Genomic DNA, 13,847 nt, shown 5'->3' on the forward strand with positions numbered 1-13,847 from the left:
TTTAAAATAATTAAAGTCACTGCTGTTTATAGGAATGAGTCTGTCTTTATACATACGGAACCCCGTGACAGAAGTGGTATATTAAGAATTACTTTTTAAAGAAGTCACTTATCAATGAAATTTGTGAATAAAGTAAAGAAATTCTGGTTTTGAAGTATGTGCAGAACCCATAAGATATAGAGTTGAATGTGTAAGGACAGAAAAGTTCCGTCTTAACAAGATATTTCAATGTTATACTTAAGGACGTCAATAAGAAGTCCGAACATTGGCAAAACGTAATCTCACAAGTAGGGTAGGTCCGATAAACTAATAAGGCAAATAACATTTAATATTAATATATCATAAAATGTTTAAAATTATAGTCAGAATTCTGTTATCCTTATTGACTTAAACAAAAAAAAAAAAAAAAAAAAAAACTACAAAATCTATTTATTTTAAAGAACACTCTTAGCTGTATTTGTAACACCGTTTAGAGTTAAATTTATGTACATGTATACATAGGAGCTTCTTTCTTTAATTTAACAAGAAAGAATGAATATTTATAAAAGCAAAATTTTACTTAGTAAGTTCAATGAGGCCACCTTAGACAGCGTCGTATTATGGTTAGTAAATGTTTGTTTAAATGACAAGAATTGTATGACGAAAAGTAGTCTATTATTATTATTATTATTATTATTACCATTCAATAAACATTTACATGAGAAAATCACGCAATATGTATTAATGGAATATTCCCATTTATATCCACTACAAATATTTGAAGTGCAGCTCGTATTTTCTTCTGTTTAGGATTTGCAGGGAGTGTGAGGGCATTTCCTGCTCATTTTCTGTTTTCATTTCTTGCATATTTGAAAATGGAGGGAGAGAAAAGTAAGTACATTTTTACAGTTAGCTATCATATTTCTTGAATAAGCGTTTGTTACTTGATCTCCCACTTCAAAGTAAGTACAATACTATGTTTAATTAATATATCACGTGATGATGACTTCCAGAAATGTTAATGCTCATAAGGAACTTTACTTGAATCAACGCATGATATCTAATATTGTATTGTATGCAGTGGCATATTTAAGGGGGATAGATTCCGGGCTTAAACATTTACCGAAATTTTATCACAACTTTTTATTGTTTTATATATATTGCATAATTTTCACATTTCCAGGAATAAAGTTAGCAAAGTCCACTGAAACAAAATAGTAAATACCAGACTGATTCTATGAAATGGAAACCCAACTAAAATTACACACAAACATTCTTATTTTATCCTGTACAGTAGAGTATGGTAAATTTATACATATGTTTAATTTATCAGGCTTATATTCTATATGCTTTTATGGACCAGGTATCTTGTACAAAAGAAAAGCTACTCTGAAAACTTTCTGAAAGTATATATCTAAATTAAAGAAGTTATCAGTAAAGACCGGATTTTAAGGTTCAAAAATATGGTAGAAAAAAGGGAATAAAGGGGCTGAAATTCATTTAAAAGTGCCAAAATGGTGCTAATAGAATATCTTTATTAAGTGCTATAGTATACAGTTACATGAACATTCTTTATTCATTACACCAACAAATATTGTTAAAGTCTTGGCTTTAAACTTTGGACATAAATTGCAAAATAGTTTTATTTAATCCCAAACTTGTACAACATTCAACATTCTTTCAATAAAATTGTGTTTAAAACCAACTCGATATTTTAAAAATCGAAAACTAATTTAGCAATATTGTGAAATCGTAACATATTTTTGGGTCCTCAAAAACTGGTTATACTTGATTATACAGACCATTTCTATATTTTCAAATGTTAGTTTCTGTCGCTTGGAGCTCAGGAGATCCTTGTCTATGGAGAAACTTTGCTCGACATCAACGGAAACCAGTACACATCTTGTAAGCGGAATGGACAGGAAGTTCAGTTAACGTTGCAAAGGTTTCTATGTCCAGATTGTTTCGCAAATTTAGTTCAAGTTTATCCCTCCGTCAATCCGTGAAGATTGCATCCAAATTTATGGATTGTTATGTGTAAACTATGTTGAAAGTAAAACATATTGTTCTGTCATTTTTTTTATAAAAAGGGACAATAGAGGTGCTGAAGACTAAAAGAAGTAACTAAAAGGGAAATTTTATGAATCTAGCAAAAAAGTGCCACATTCACGAAAAAGGTGCAAGAAAGTGCGTTCATTTCAGTTCGTTTTATGCTCGGGAATACATATTTTGAACTTTGGTTGTTATGGCAACAACATTTTTAGAAAAGGTGGTGCACCTTAAAATCCGCTCTCTAGTTATTACTAATAGAAATACATAATTCTACACATAAACTTTCAATATAGCAAATACGTACTTCAAGCTGGAATTCTATCGTATCATTTTTATTAAGCGTCGGAAGGAGGGTTAAAGTATTTTCCATAAGCCACATTTGAAGAGTAGACATTTCAGATAGCAAGTAGTCAATACATAAAGGTTACCACAAGGGTAATTGAAAATACACCTCTTGGAATCTGTAGTTGATCTTGTTTACCCTAAAACTTCCACTAACAGTAACTATATACCTGTATCAATTTGACTCTAAACTGACCTTAAATGACACCTTAAAATATACATGGTGTTTCAAAACAACTCCGATAACGTTTGGACATGATTCCTGATACCAAGGTAAGACAAAAAGTATAAACCAACCTGGATGCACAAAAATTTCTGTAACAGATTGGTGAGTACTTCAAATTATACAGGGCTAGGCAAAAATCTAAAAAACACTTCATACAGGACACTTAAGTTTGGCCCTCCACTTCACGACACGTGTTGCGATTGCCGATCGTTTTTTGTTTTCAATGTGTCATGTGGAACTTCCTCTTCCGTCAGGGGTAACCAGTTCACCTGTGAGTGTCGTAGTGTGAAAGTGGTGCGGTAAAATGGGTTTTCTGATAGACTTCCAAAGAGGCATGATCGTTGGTGCTCGTCTGGTTGGAGCATCAGTGGCGCACATTGTGAGGGTATCGAAGGCACTGTGTCCAATGTCACGAAGGCGTATGCAATTCATGGGCAAACGACGTCTGCAAAGCACAATAGTTTTCGAAAGACAATCCTGTCAGATAGGGATCGGAGGGCACTAAAACGGATTGTAGCAGATAAAAGGAAGAGCACTGCAATGAAAATTACGTCTGAACTCAAATCCGGCCTACAGAACCCGGTTTCGTCAAAAACCATGCGACGGAAACATCATAAAATGAAAATTTATAGCAGGGCCGCTATCGCCAAATTGCTGGTCATAGCAATAAATGTGAAGAGGATATCCAGTCGTGCGAGAACCACAAGGCGTGGACTCATCAGCAATGGAAACACGTAATGTGGTGCGATGAATCAATCTTCATCTTCTTTCCAACAACTAGTCCTGTTTACGTATGGAGAACACCGTCGCAGGCCTATGATACTGATTGTTTGCTCCCAACTTTCCAAATTGTAAAGCATGGAGGTGGTTCTGTTACAGTATGGACGGTGATATCGTGGTTTTCTGCAGGTCTCATCATAGCCCTGCATGGAATGATGAATTCAAAGGCGTATTTGGCCATTTTGGGGGATCAGGTTCTAGCCATGGCCCAAATACTGCTCCCTGATGGTGATGTCATCTACCAAGATGATTTGGCACCCTGTCAAGCTGAAAAAACGGTAAAATCATGGTTTGAGGAGCATGACCAGGAGCTATCACACCTCTCCTGGGTACCACAATCACCATATCTGAACATCATTGAGCCATTGTGGTGTGAGTTAGAAAGTCGTGTTCGGTCTCATTATCCTCCACCAGCATCCTTTAAGGAACAATGGTACAAAATTCCACACACCACGATTCAGCAGCTGTATACGTCCATTCCACATCGGATCCAAGCTCTTTTGGACCCAAAATGAGTCCCCACACAATACTATGTATGATTTTCACACGTTTGCAAACGTTTTAGATTTTTGCTCAACCCATGTATGTCCTAAGCCAAACTACCTCTATAAAAGTACTTGCGTGAGTACCACAGGATTTCGAAACATGTATACTTGGATAGGGTACAGACTAGTTCCTATGTGAAGTCTTCACCCAACTACGGTGGGACGCATTGTTTTGGAGCTATGGACCATTTAAGTTCATATTTTCATGTTCTCGGCAACCTATAACTCCCAAAAGAAGCATTTGTGCACCGAGGTTGATCTATACTTTTTGTCTTATTTTGGTGTCAAGAATCACCTCCCAAACGTTGTCACTGTTGTTTTGAAACACCCTGTATATTATAATGTAGCAGTATGGGAAGCTTCAATTAGAATAGCTGTATTGTTAATTGTAGTTAAGGGTCTCTTTTCAGCACCGATGCAATATGAGAGGTAGTACTTTACTTTAAGATGAAACCTTAATATATAAAAGGACGAATTACATGAAAATTTAATTTAATTATCATTAACGTTAATGCTAAGGGAAGCAGATTTAAATTTGTCGATGAGAAGCATAATTACCTTGTCCAAACCTTCAAAATTAGTGTACCCTTGAAGTTAGTTTCCATTCTTGTAGTCTATGGATCATAAAATAAATATAAGTATTTTACGATGTTATGCTGAAATGTGTCCATCAGTCTACCTTACTAAATGGCAGCCCATAAAATTTTAAGGACTAATACGTATGGAAAATCGTTGTTTTATAATATGTTTTATCACAGTCATTTTAGCATATATTTGTGCATGAACTCTACGAAGTGCATTCATTTGAATATATTATAGTTAGACGTAAGTACCAGATCTATTTGAGAAAGCAAGAAATATTATTCCAAGTAATGTGCATAATGCCGTTTTGGTAAAGGTAAGTGCATGGAATTGGTTATTAAGTTTGCCACCACAACCAAGTGGGTGATATACTGTAGGTCTTGTCAAAAGAAAGTATATTGCATCCTTTCATACCAAAGTATTCACATCCAGGCACACGGTTGGATATAATTCATCCTGAAGATGATTTCATTGGATGTAGAGTAGTAGTGTGAATGGCAATTTTAGTGCGAAGTAGAGATGAGGAACTTGGTCAGCGCATGGGAAAATTTTAGCCATGGGAACGTTGCCAGGGAGACTAAACCGGACTAAACTAGTATGTTGCTATCTTCATACTCTTCGACGCATACCAGCTGTAGAAACAAGATGAAACATGCCTGTTCTTCTTCGTCTTGTATTGGATAGCTATTTGAAGCCCCCTGTCCCCGCCCATTCTGAGTAAAGCGTAAGCGGAACGTATGTGTTAGGTAGATCATTCAGTTAGCAGCTCTTGCGAAGGAAGAAACGTCAAATTAAAGAAGGCATCGTCAATGAATTTATTAGATAAGCTTAATATGCCATCATTGGTACCCTTTACAAAAATGCGAGATTTGCTGATTGGCCATTTCGTATTAAAAAGTTTGAGATAATTACGATATATTGCAGGAAGCAGGGTGCGAATTACCAAGGTTGAGGGGTATTTCCCCCCTCAATCACACTTTGTTTTCCCCCAAAAAAATCAGCTGAAGTATCCCCACCGGGGATGCTCGCTTTCCCTCCCAAACTATGCTCAGTATAACTCCAAATTTCACTGAGTTTTGTCATTTCTTGTAAGTTTAGTCTTCTAGCGGTATTTCGAAATGATTGATGGAAACTAATCAGTTTTGGTCATTTCTACTTACCACCTAATTACCCTCTATTTTCAACGTTGTTTAGTTTAAACTATATTACTACGGTTGTTACTTGCAATTGTACCTTCGTGCTCTTCAGTTCGTCATCGTTCGTGAATTTGAATGTACTAATTGCGTACAACAAAGCCACATATGCTTTTGTAAATGTTCTTAGCGGTTGGCCAAAAAGTAAACAAATAGCTTCTTCCAACATACTTGGAGAAGTTCGGACATGTCATATTCATCCTCTACATTTATATCGATTATCATCTTATTTTAATTTTTGTTATAACATGTTATTTTCCAGTGTACTCTTTGTGATAAAACCAAGTCCTTCTGGACGCCCTCCAGGCCATCAACACTCAGGTACGAGAATTGTCTCAGCAAAACAACCAGCAGCAACAACGGCATTCTTACGGTGCAACTTATGACGTCCCTGCAGCAGTGGCGTATCTCCAGTCTCGTCAGTTGGATTCGACCCTGGGCCGCCGAGATGCAGCGGAGCTTCGTCATATCCTTATCTCCTATCCTTTCATGCCGCAACTCTCTGAAGCGGATCGTCAGTTAGTGCTCGAAAGAATTAAACTACTTTGCATCGCACTGCAATATGACTGGCGTACTGCCTCGCTCAACGCTTCTCTCACCAGCATCCCCGGACTTCAAATCCAGATGCCCCCGCAGCCCTTTCGGCAGCCGCCGAAGGCGACGTCCAAGAAAAAGAAGACTCCGAATTCATCGTGTACAACCAAGCAGGAGTAACCTTCGCCGCCGCCACTGGACTTCTGGACACCCTTACCTATTGAAGGAGCACCGGCCAACCCTCTAGAGGATCTCCCTCACCAGCCAATGCAACTTCCTGATCCCTTAGCTGACTTAATCATCGCCCTAGACCTGCAACCACAGGATATACAGTGGCCCCCACAGGATCCTCGTTTACTTTTCCTATACTTAGCGGAACAGGAGAGAAACGTGGATGTGGTACAGCATTTGCGTATCCAGGAGCCCTTCTTCGTACTCCCCGACGACTGGGATTTTTGGCGTGAAGCCATTGAAGCCTTGTCCAATATGCCGTGGCAGCGTAATGATCAAGAGGACCAATCTTCAGTGGACGATGTGAATTCGCAAACGTCCGACACCGACAGTGATACTTCCTCACTGAGTGATAGTGACAGTGTGAGTGATAGTGAAAGTGAAGAAGAAGAGCCCCCACAATCAGAGTCATTATTTGCAAATTTCAGTGTGCACCGTGTGTTCCCTCAGTGTGTGCATTTTGACACACCGGGTACCTTCTGTTGCGTACCCGAAGTCACGCATACTCCGCCTTTACAGACTCAGCGCCAGTTATACCGCACGCATCACAAATACATGCCTGTAATTAGTGCCTTGGAAGATGCAGGCATTCTAGAAGAAACATATAATATTGTGAATTCGTTTCCTATCTTTTGCATTCCAAAAGGTGATAATCAAAGTGTTCGAGTCATATACGACTGTTCTCAGTGGACTAAACATTATCGTAGTGTTTTCCACGTTACTCTTCCTAGAGTCACACAACTCGCTGAGATGGTTCAACCTCAAGACTACCTTATGAAGATTGACCTCCAACAAGGGTTTTATCACATTTCAGTTAGTCTCAATACACGCAGATTTTTTGGGGTGCGATGTGCTGGTAAAATCTTTCGTTTTACAAGACTACCTATGGGTTGGGCATTGAGACCACTTATTATGCAGCGCTTCGTGACTCAAGAACTGAATTATCATGTGAGACATCTTGTTAAGTTTATGGTGTATTACGATGACATATTGCTCATCGGCTCTCCTGATAATTTACGGCAAGCCCTGGACATTCTTGCTCAATCCACTTGGGCTATCAGCGTGGAAAAATCAGTTTTGGTGCCTTCTCGCCAGCTACTTTATCTCGGGATTCAAGTGGACCTTGATGATAACTCTTTACAAGTTGATTCCCGTTACCTGGACATTATTCGCCGCTGCCCTTGGCAGCTAGTGCTTCACTCCCATCGTGCCCGACAAATACTAGCGGGGTACATAGTGTGGGTAACTCCAGTTTCAACCCTGACATATCCAATCGCTTACGCTGTCATACATCAGAAGTTCTTTAAATTTGTAATTCAAATTATTCATCTGGTGCAATCTCGCCCGCTTCCCATTTGGGACACCTTTCAACCGGAACTTAAGTGGTACACAGACGCGACTCCAACTGGCCTCGCGGTAGTGGACCTTGATGGTTCTCCAATCTTTCAATGGACTGCACTTCGATGTCTACCCATTTTCATTATGGAATTTCTGGCAGTGGCCTTTGCCATAATCTTGGCCTATCCCAAGAAAGTGTTGATATACTGTGATAATCAAGCGGTTATATATTGTTTTACTAGGAAAATTTGTAGAGTGTGGTACCTCTTACCTGTAGCTCACATTGTATTTAATCTGAGAAACTATGTATTGGAATTTGTACCTTCTGAATGTAATAAAGCTGATGAAGCCTCACGCGCTGGAGACGCGATCCTCTTACTGCCCTCAACCAATCAGAACGCGCCACCTGGATCCTGGGACAACAAAACCCAGGAGACAGGTGGTGACAGATCAGTTCTCGAGGATTGGGTGTAGAGAGAGGAACGCTGCTCCGCGCGCGTGGGGACTTCGATTATCTAATTCGCACACTGGCAGGAAGGCATGTGTAACATTTGAAGGAGGCGAAAAAGTAATTTCACCAGGTCGCTGTATTGAAAAATTGGAAACAGATAATGATGTATTATTAACGTATTTACAAAGTGGAAATGTATGTTTAACATATAAAGAAATTAAGATTAATGTATCTGGACGTAACATGCACGATCTTGAATTTACTGAATTGATATCTTCATCTTAAGTGTATGGCGGCATGTATAAACAAGATGAAACATGAATTTTCGTCTTTGCCCTCCCTTAATGCATATGCAGTCATCTGCATACATAGGGTCGTTATTCTTTGTTGATCAGGTACTGGAGTAACATGTTTTTTGAGTGCTTGTCCATCAACTATGGATACCAAGAAAGAGTACTTGTTAAATTTGGAATAAGGATTTAATTAATTAAAACCAAATTAATTTGTATTGGACTGGATAGTGATACATTTGAGCCCGTGATTCGTGTTGGTAAAGGACTTGTGTTTGGAGTGGAGTTAAATTTGGCAGAGTGGGAAAAGCTTGTACCTTTGACTCCGTTTGTTTCTGACTATTTAAATTCTCAAGTGAAAATTACTTTTATAAAATCTCTTTGAAGGAAAAACGAACTGGTGATGCGAAAACTATTGGGTGAAAATTGGTGATGTTAGAGAAGAAGGGAACACTTCATGCTCCTTATAATACTGTGTATTTAACTTCAAGTTATTAGCTTTATTTGTTGGCAATATTACGGTGTATTGAACATGCTGTGAAAAACGGTAAAGTTTGCAGTGTTGTGCTACATTAATATCTTGATTTGTGTACAGATGCTACACGCAAACATGTACAATCGCAGTATCTTGCATGCAGAGGACTTGCTGGAATCCATACATGTGTAGATGAAAAGAGTATTATTAATGAAATGGACATCAATTTTCCAAGTATCCTTCTTGACAGGAACAGTGATGTGAAGATTGATGGTGAAGGATTAGAATTGGAAATGAAAGTATTTTGCAAACAGAAACTCATAGATGCAATTATGGCTTATTTATTTTATAGCGTACAGACAGAACCATGGTGGGGGAAAACAAATAATCAACCTTCGGAGGGTATCGACGAAGCGAACCTCTGTTCATAAAGAAGTGATTTATACTGGAAAGAGTAGTTATAAATTCAATAATAGAAAATATAGTGAAAGTGAAATGTTGTATTTGTGTTTTGTTTTCATATAATACACTTCAACATGATAGGATTTTTAATTAGTGTACCAATGTTATTTATGAAAAGAAAATCCTAACATGTTTTTCGGTTATACTATAAGCTGGGTCAGCCGTAAAAGGAAAATTGTAGTATGCACTATTGAAACGCCAATATGGTAATTTTTAACTCAGTTCTAATATATTGTGTTATATCAAAATATCCAAATCAAATATGTGTCCCTTGCTATAGAACAGTAGCATCATTCCAGGGTTTACGAGAGGCAGCAAGATTGTCCTGTGACGTATGTTCCATATTTTTGTTAGTATTATTAAAACAATTTGATAAAATTGTGTTCCTAAAATCCAAAAGCAATTGCCTTATACCCCTCTCCAGACGGTCTTGTTCCAGCTTACTAGGTATGGAGAAATTATGAAATTTGCTAATTGATATACAGAAGTACTATAGGCTCCTTCTCAACTCATGCACATCTATGTCCGGTAAAATGCTGCTTGTTCAACTTGGAGATGCGTGATCAGTTCATTGCCTCAGACTCCAATATGTCTGGCTTTCTGGACCGTAGTGCGTGAAAAGGAAGTCAGCAGCCTAGGGTCATTATGTTAAGTCCTTCCCCAGCATTTGCTTGGTGTGGATGAGGGAAACTAAGGTAAAGTCTTAAGCAGGATGAGTGGCCTGAAAAATCAGTTACACATTTTCGACCTAGCGTCTTCACCGGGACCACTCGCACCAAAGGCCATATATTACAAGTTCTAGGCATTAACAATTCTGCTAATTAAGAACTGGAATTATATATTTGACTATCCTTTTTCTTGCTTAGTAATTGAGAAACAATTAATACTGCATTTAGTTAAATGCAGACTTTGTCAAAAGTATTTCTAGCATGACTGTACATTGTTTCTTTTGCATGACTTTATTCTAAATTACAAGGGAAACACAGCCTGTGAATCGAACTCAAAAGCTCTCAGCGTACAAAGCTGTGGTACACAGACTACGTTTTTGAAAGTAGCTTTTCCCTCGCTCGCACACCAAATATAATGACCTTCATCCTTTGGACACAGAGTTTCGATAAGATTCGGCTAGTATTTGCGCAGAGGTAAAATACTATGTACAGGGAGAAGAGTCTTAACTTGGCCAAAGAGCTTTCAAACATACCGATTTTTATTTCTCAGAGAACGGGCTTTGTTCAATAAACTTTCTTCACATTTATCAAGTACATACCGAGAAATAACATTAGCATATGAACAGACACGACTTAAATTAATTCCTGGTCGATCAAAAGGAACGTTTATTCCTTAGACGATGCTACTTACTCATTAAATTTTGTTCAGGTCCGGCCGGAAGTTATCGTACTACATACAGACATACATTATATATATGTATATCAGAAGAAATTATAATTTCTCTTATACTTCCCACGGAATCCAATGAAATGGCCTAACTATGGATCACAAATGGAAAACATTCTATGTAAGCAGAATTTACTTTTAATTTGACTGCTCTAAGAAAGGGACCATGACTTGGGTTATCCTTTCTTTCCCTGGCTGCGTCACCGTCTTGCAATATCAAGCACGTGAAAATTTAAGAATATTAAATATCCTTATGACCATGTTTTAGTTTTCATGATTGTTCTACTGTTACAACATTTTTCAAACATACAAAGAACGAAATGCGACCATATCTCAGAAAATTATTTGTACAGACTGTAACTATCAGTACACATCGGTAACTCTGCTAAATCCATTTCATACCTTTTACATATAATCATGTATTAGAGATATAATGCGTAGCTTTGTGTTAGCTTTATTTAGCAAATTGACCATGTTTCTCTAGTTATTGGCAGGTATGATGCTTCCCACATGATATACTAATATAAATTACAAAAATAATATTTTCCTATATCCTTTCCCCCCATTTATTAGATATATTTCAGGTCTCGGTTATACTGTTTGAATATTGTATGTGTGCGAAACATGACATTTTAATAAGTCCTTTCCCAAATTACTCACCTCAAAGTTTTCTTCTGTATATCTTAATGTCTCTTAGCAAATATGTTCTTCGAGTATATTCCACTCCACACATATACTCCACTCCACTTTACACTTCACCTGTACATGTTATGATTGTTGCAAAGGCTACACATTGACTAAATTGATCTTGTTTGATGTTACTGACAGTTGTAAACCTTGCTTTTCAACTAAATTTTATACACACATTCTTGGCACGTCTGATAGTACCCTTCAGCACGCGAGAACAGTTTCTTCTTGTGTAAAAATTATCTTTGAGACATCACTTTGCAGTTTTGGCACATCTGATATTTTTCACCTGTATGTGTTTACGCCTTCTTGGTCAACTGCAAGTAAATTCTTCCCCGTACTTTTGGAAAGTGCGCGGTTTCTGCGTGTGTGATAAATGTATTGCAAAACATGAACTTTGCATTTCCATACTTTGATGTTTCAATAAATACCTCCCCAGATATGTCACTTACGGTCTTTCTCATTCTGTGTACTAATTTGGCTTTTCAGAATTAAATTTGAGTTTGTATAATTCCTTTTCCATATTCATTCTCAGCACACATGAGTTTTTTTTTTTTGTGTGTATGTTGTAATGTGCCATCCCAAAGCTTGACATAGGCTAAATCTCTGTTCACTCACGCGTGGGGTTTATTTGCAGTATGTATTATCATGTGCCTTGCCAAAGTGTAACTTAAACAAGATGATTTCCCCAAACTTGCATGTATGAAGTTACTAACATTTGTTCCTTAACATCTGGTTTGCCTAACTTGAAAGTTTGTTAAATCTTCTTTCACACTTTTGGCAAGCTTGTTTCATTTTTTCTCGAGGATGTATTTGGAGAGATACACGTCTTTTCAAATTTGAACAAATGCTTTTCCAAAATTTTGGCATGAGTGAGCTTTTTACCAGTTTGTGTTGCCAAGCTCTAATTTTTATGAAATCGCTCTATACAAACCAGGCATGTATGTGGCATGGCACCAGTTTGCCTTAACATGTATTTTGCCTAACTTGAATTTAAGTAAATGTTTTCTCACACACGGCAAGTATGAGGTTCCTTACCTGCGTTTTTTAACATGTGCGTTGCAAAAGTAGAACGTGCGATAAATAGTTTTCCACACTCATAACATATACAAAGTTTTTAACCAGGATGGATTAACATGTGTTTTGTCGAACTTGAACGAATTTAAATCCGTTTCCGGATTTTTGTTACATTGGAAGTTTCTCACCGGTATGTAGTAACATGTGGGGTGTCAAACGTGAACGTTTAATAAATCTTTTTCCAACCCTTTGCACGTATGTTTTCTCTGACCAGTGTGTATTAGCACGTGGCTTACCGAAGTTGAACGATCATTAAACCTTTTTCCACATGCTTGGCATGCGTAAGGTTTTTCATCAGTATGAGTGAACAGATGTCTTTTCAAACTCGCATTTTGAGTAAATCCTTTTCCACACACTTGGCACGTATGAGGCTTCATACCAGTATGGATTAACATGTGTTTTGACAAGTTTGATTGATGAGTAAATGCTCTTTCACACTGCTGGCACGTATATGATTTTGCACCTGTATGTATTAACATGTTAGTTCTCAAATAAAAACTTTGTTTAAATCCCTTCTCACACTCTTGGCACGTATGAGGTTTTGCAAATGCGTGTGTTAAGATGTGCCTTGCCAAAGCATAACGTACGATAAATCGCTTTCCTCAGTGATGACACATATGAAGTTTTTCACCAATATGTCTTAACATGTGTTTTGTCAAATTTGAACGAAAACTAAATTCCTTTCCACATTCTTGACACATATGCTGTGTCTGACCAGTGTGTGTTAACATGTGCATTGCCAAATTTGAACGGTATTTAAATCTTTTTGCGCATTCTAAGCATGCGTAAGGTCTTTCACCAGTGTGTATTAACATGTGTGTTGTCAAAGATGATTTTTGAGTAAATCCCTTTCCACACACTTGACACGGATGAGGCTTTACACCAGTATGAATTAACGTGTGTGTTGCCAATTTTGATTTTTCAGTAAATGCCTTTCCACACTGCTCGTACGTATAAGGTTTTTCCCTACTATGTATTAACATGTGAGTTCTCAAATATGAACTATGATTAAATCCCTTTCCACACACTTCGCACGTGAGATGTTTTTTTCCTTTATGTTTTAACATGAGTGTTGACACATGTGATCTAGCATATCCTTTGTATAATCCCTCACAAGTAGCACTTTTCACTTCTGAATGAGAAACTATTTCCTTTGATTTAGTAAAAGTATTCTCTTTTCTGGAAAACGTACCTTTACGAAGCCTGTA

At 37.6% G+C, this 13,847-nt stretch overlaps 1 protein-coding gene across 3 annotated transcripts in view; it reads right to left on the reverse strand.

Annotated features, from left to right (window-relative positions):
• Positions 1-1,150: 1,150 nt before the first annotated feature.
• Positions 1,151-13,847, reverse strand: part of LOC145666364 (uncharacterized) — a 29,728-nt gene continuing 17,031 nt past the window's right edge. For 2 of the 3 annotated variants that reach the window (XM_081733525.1, XM_081733526.1), the window contains exon 3: positions 1,151-13,842. In XM_081733525.1, coding sequence (XP_081589651.1) covers positions 13,242-13,842 — 601 coding nt within the window. In that variant the 3' untranslated portion in view covers positions 1,151-13,241. The remainder of the gene's footprint in view (positions 13,843-13,847) is intronic. The other variant, XM_081733527.1, reaches the window with a different exon arrangement.

Source organism: Thermobia domestica, chromosome 12, assembly GCF_964235325.1.
Source record: "Thermobia domestica chromosome 12, izTheDome1.hap1.1, whole genome shotgun sequence".
Classification (NCBI taxonomy): domain Eukaryota; kingdom Metazoa; phylum Arthropoda; class Insecta; order Zygentoma; family Lepismatidae; genus Thermobia; species Thermobia domestica.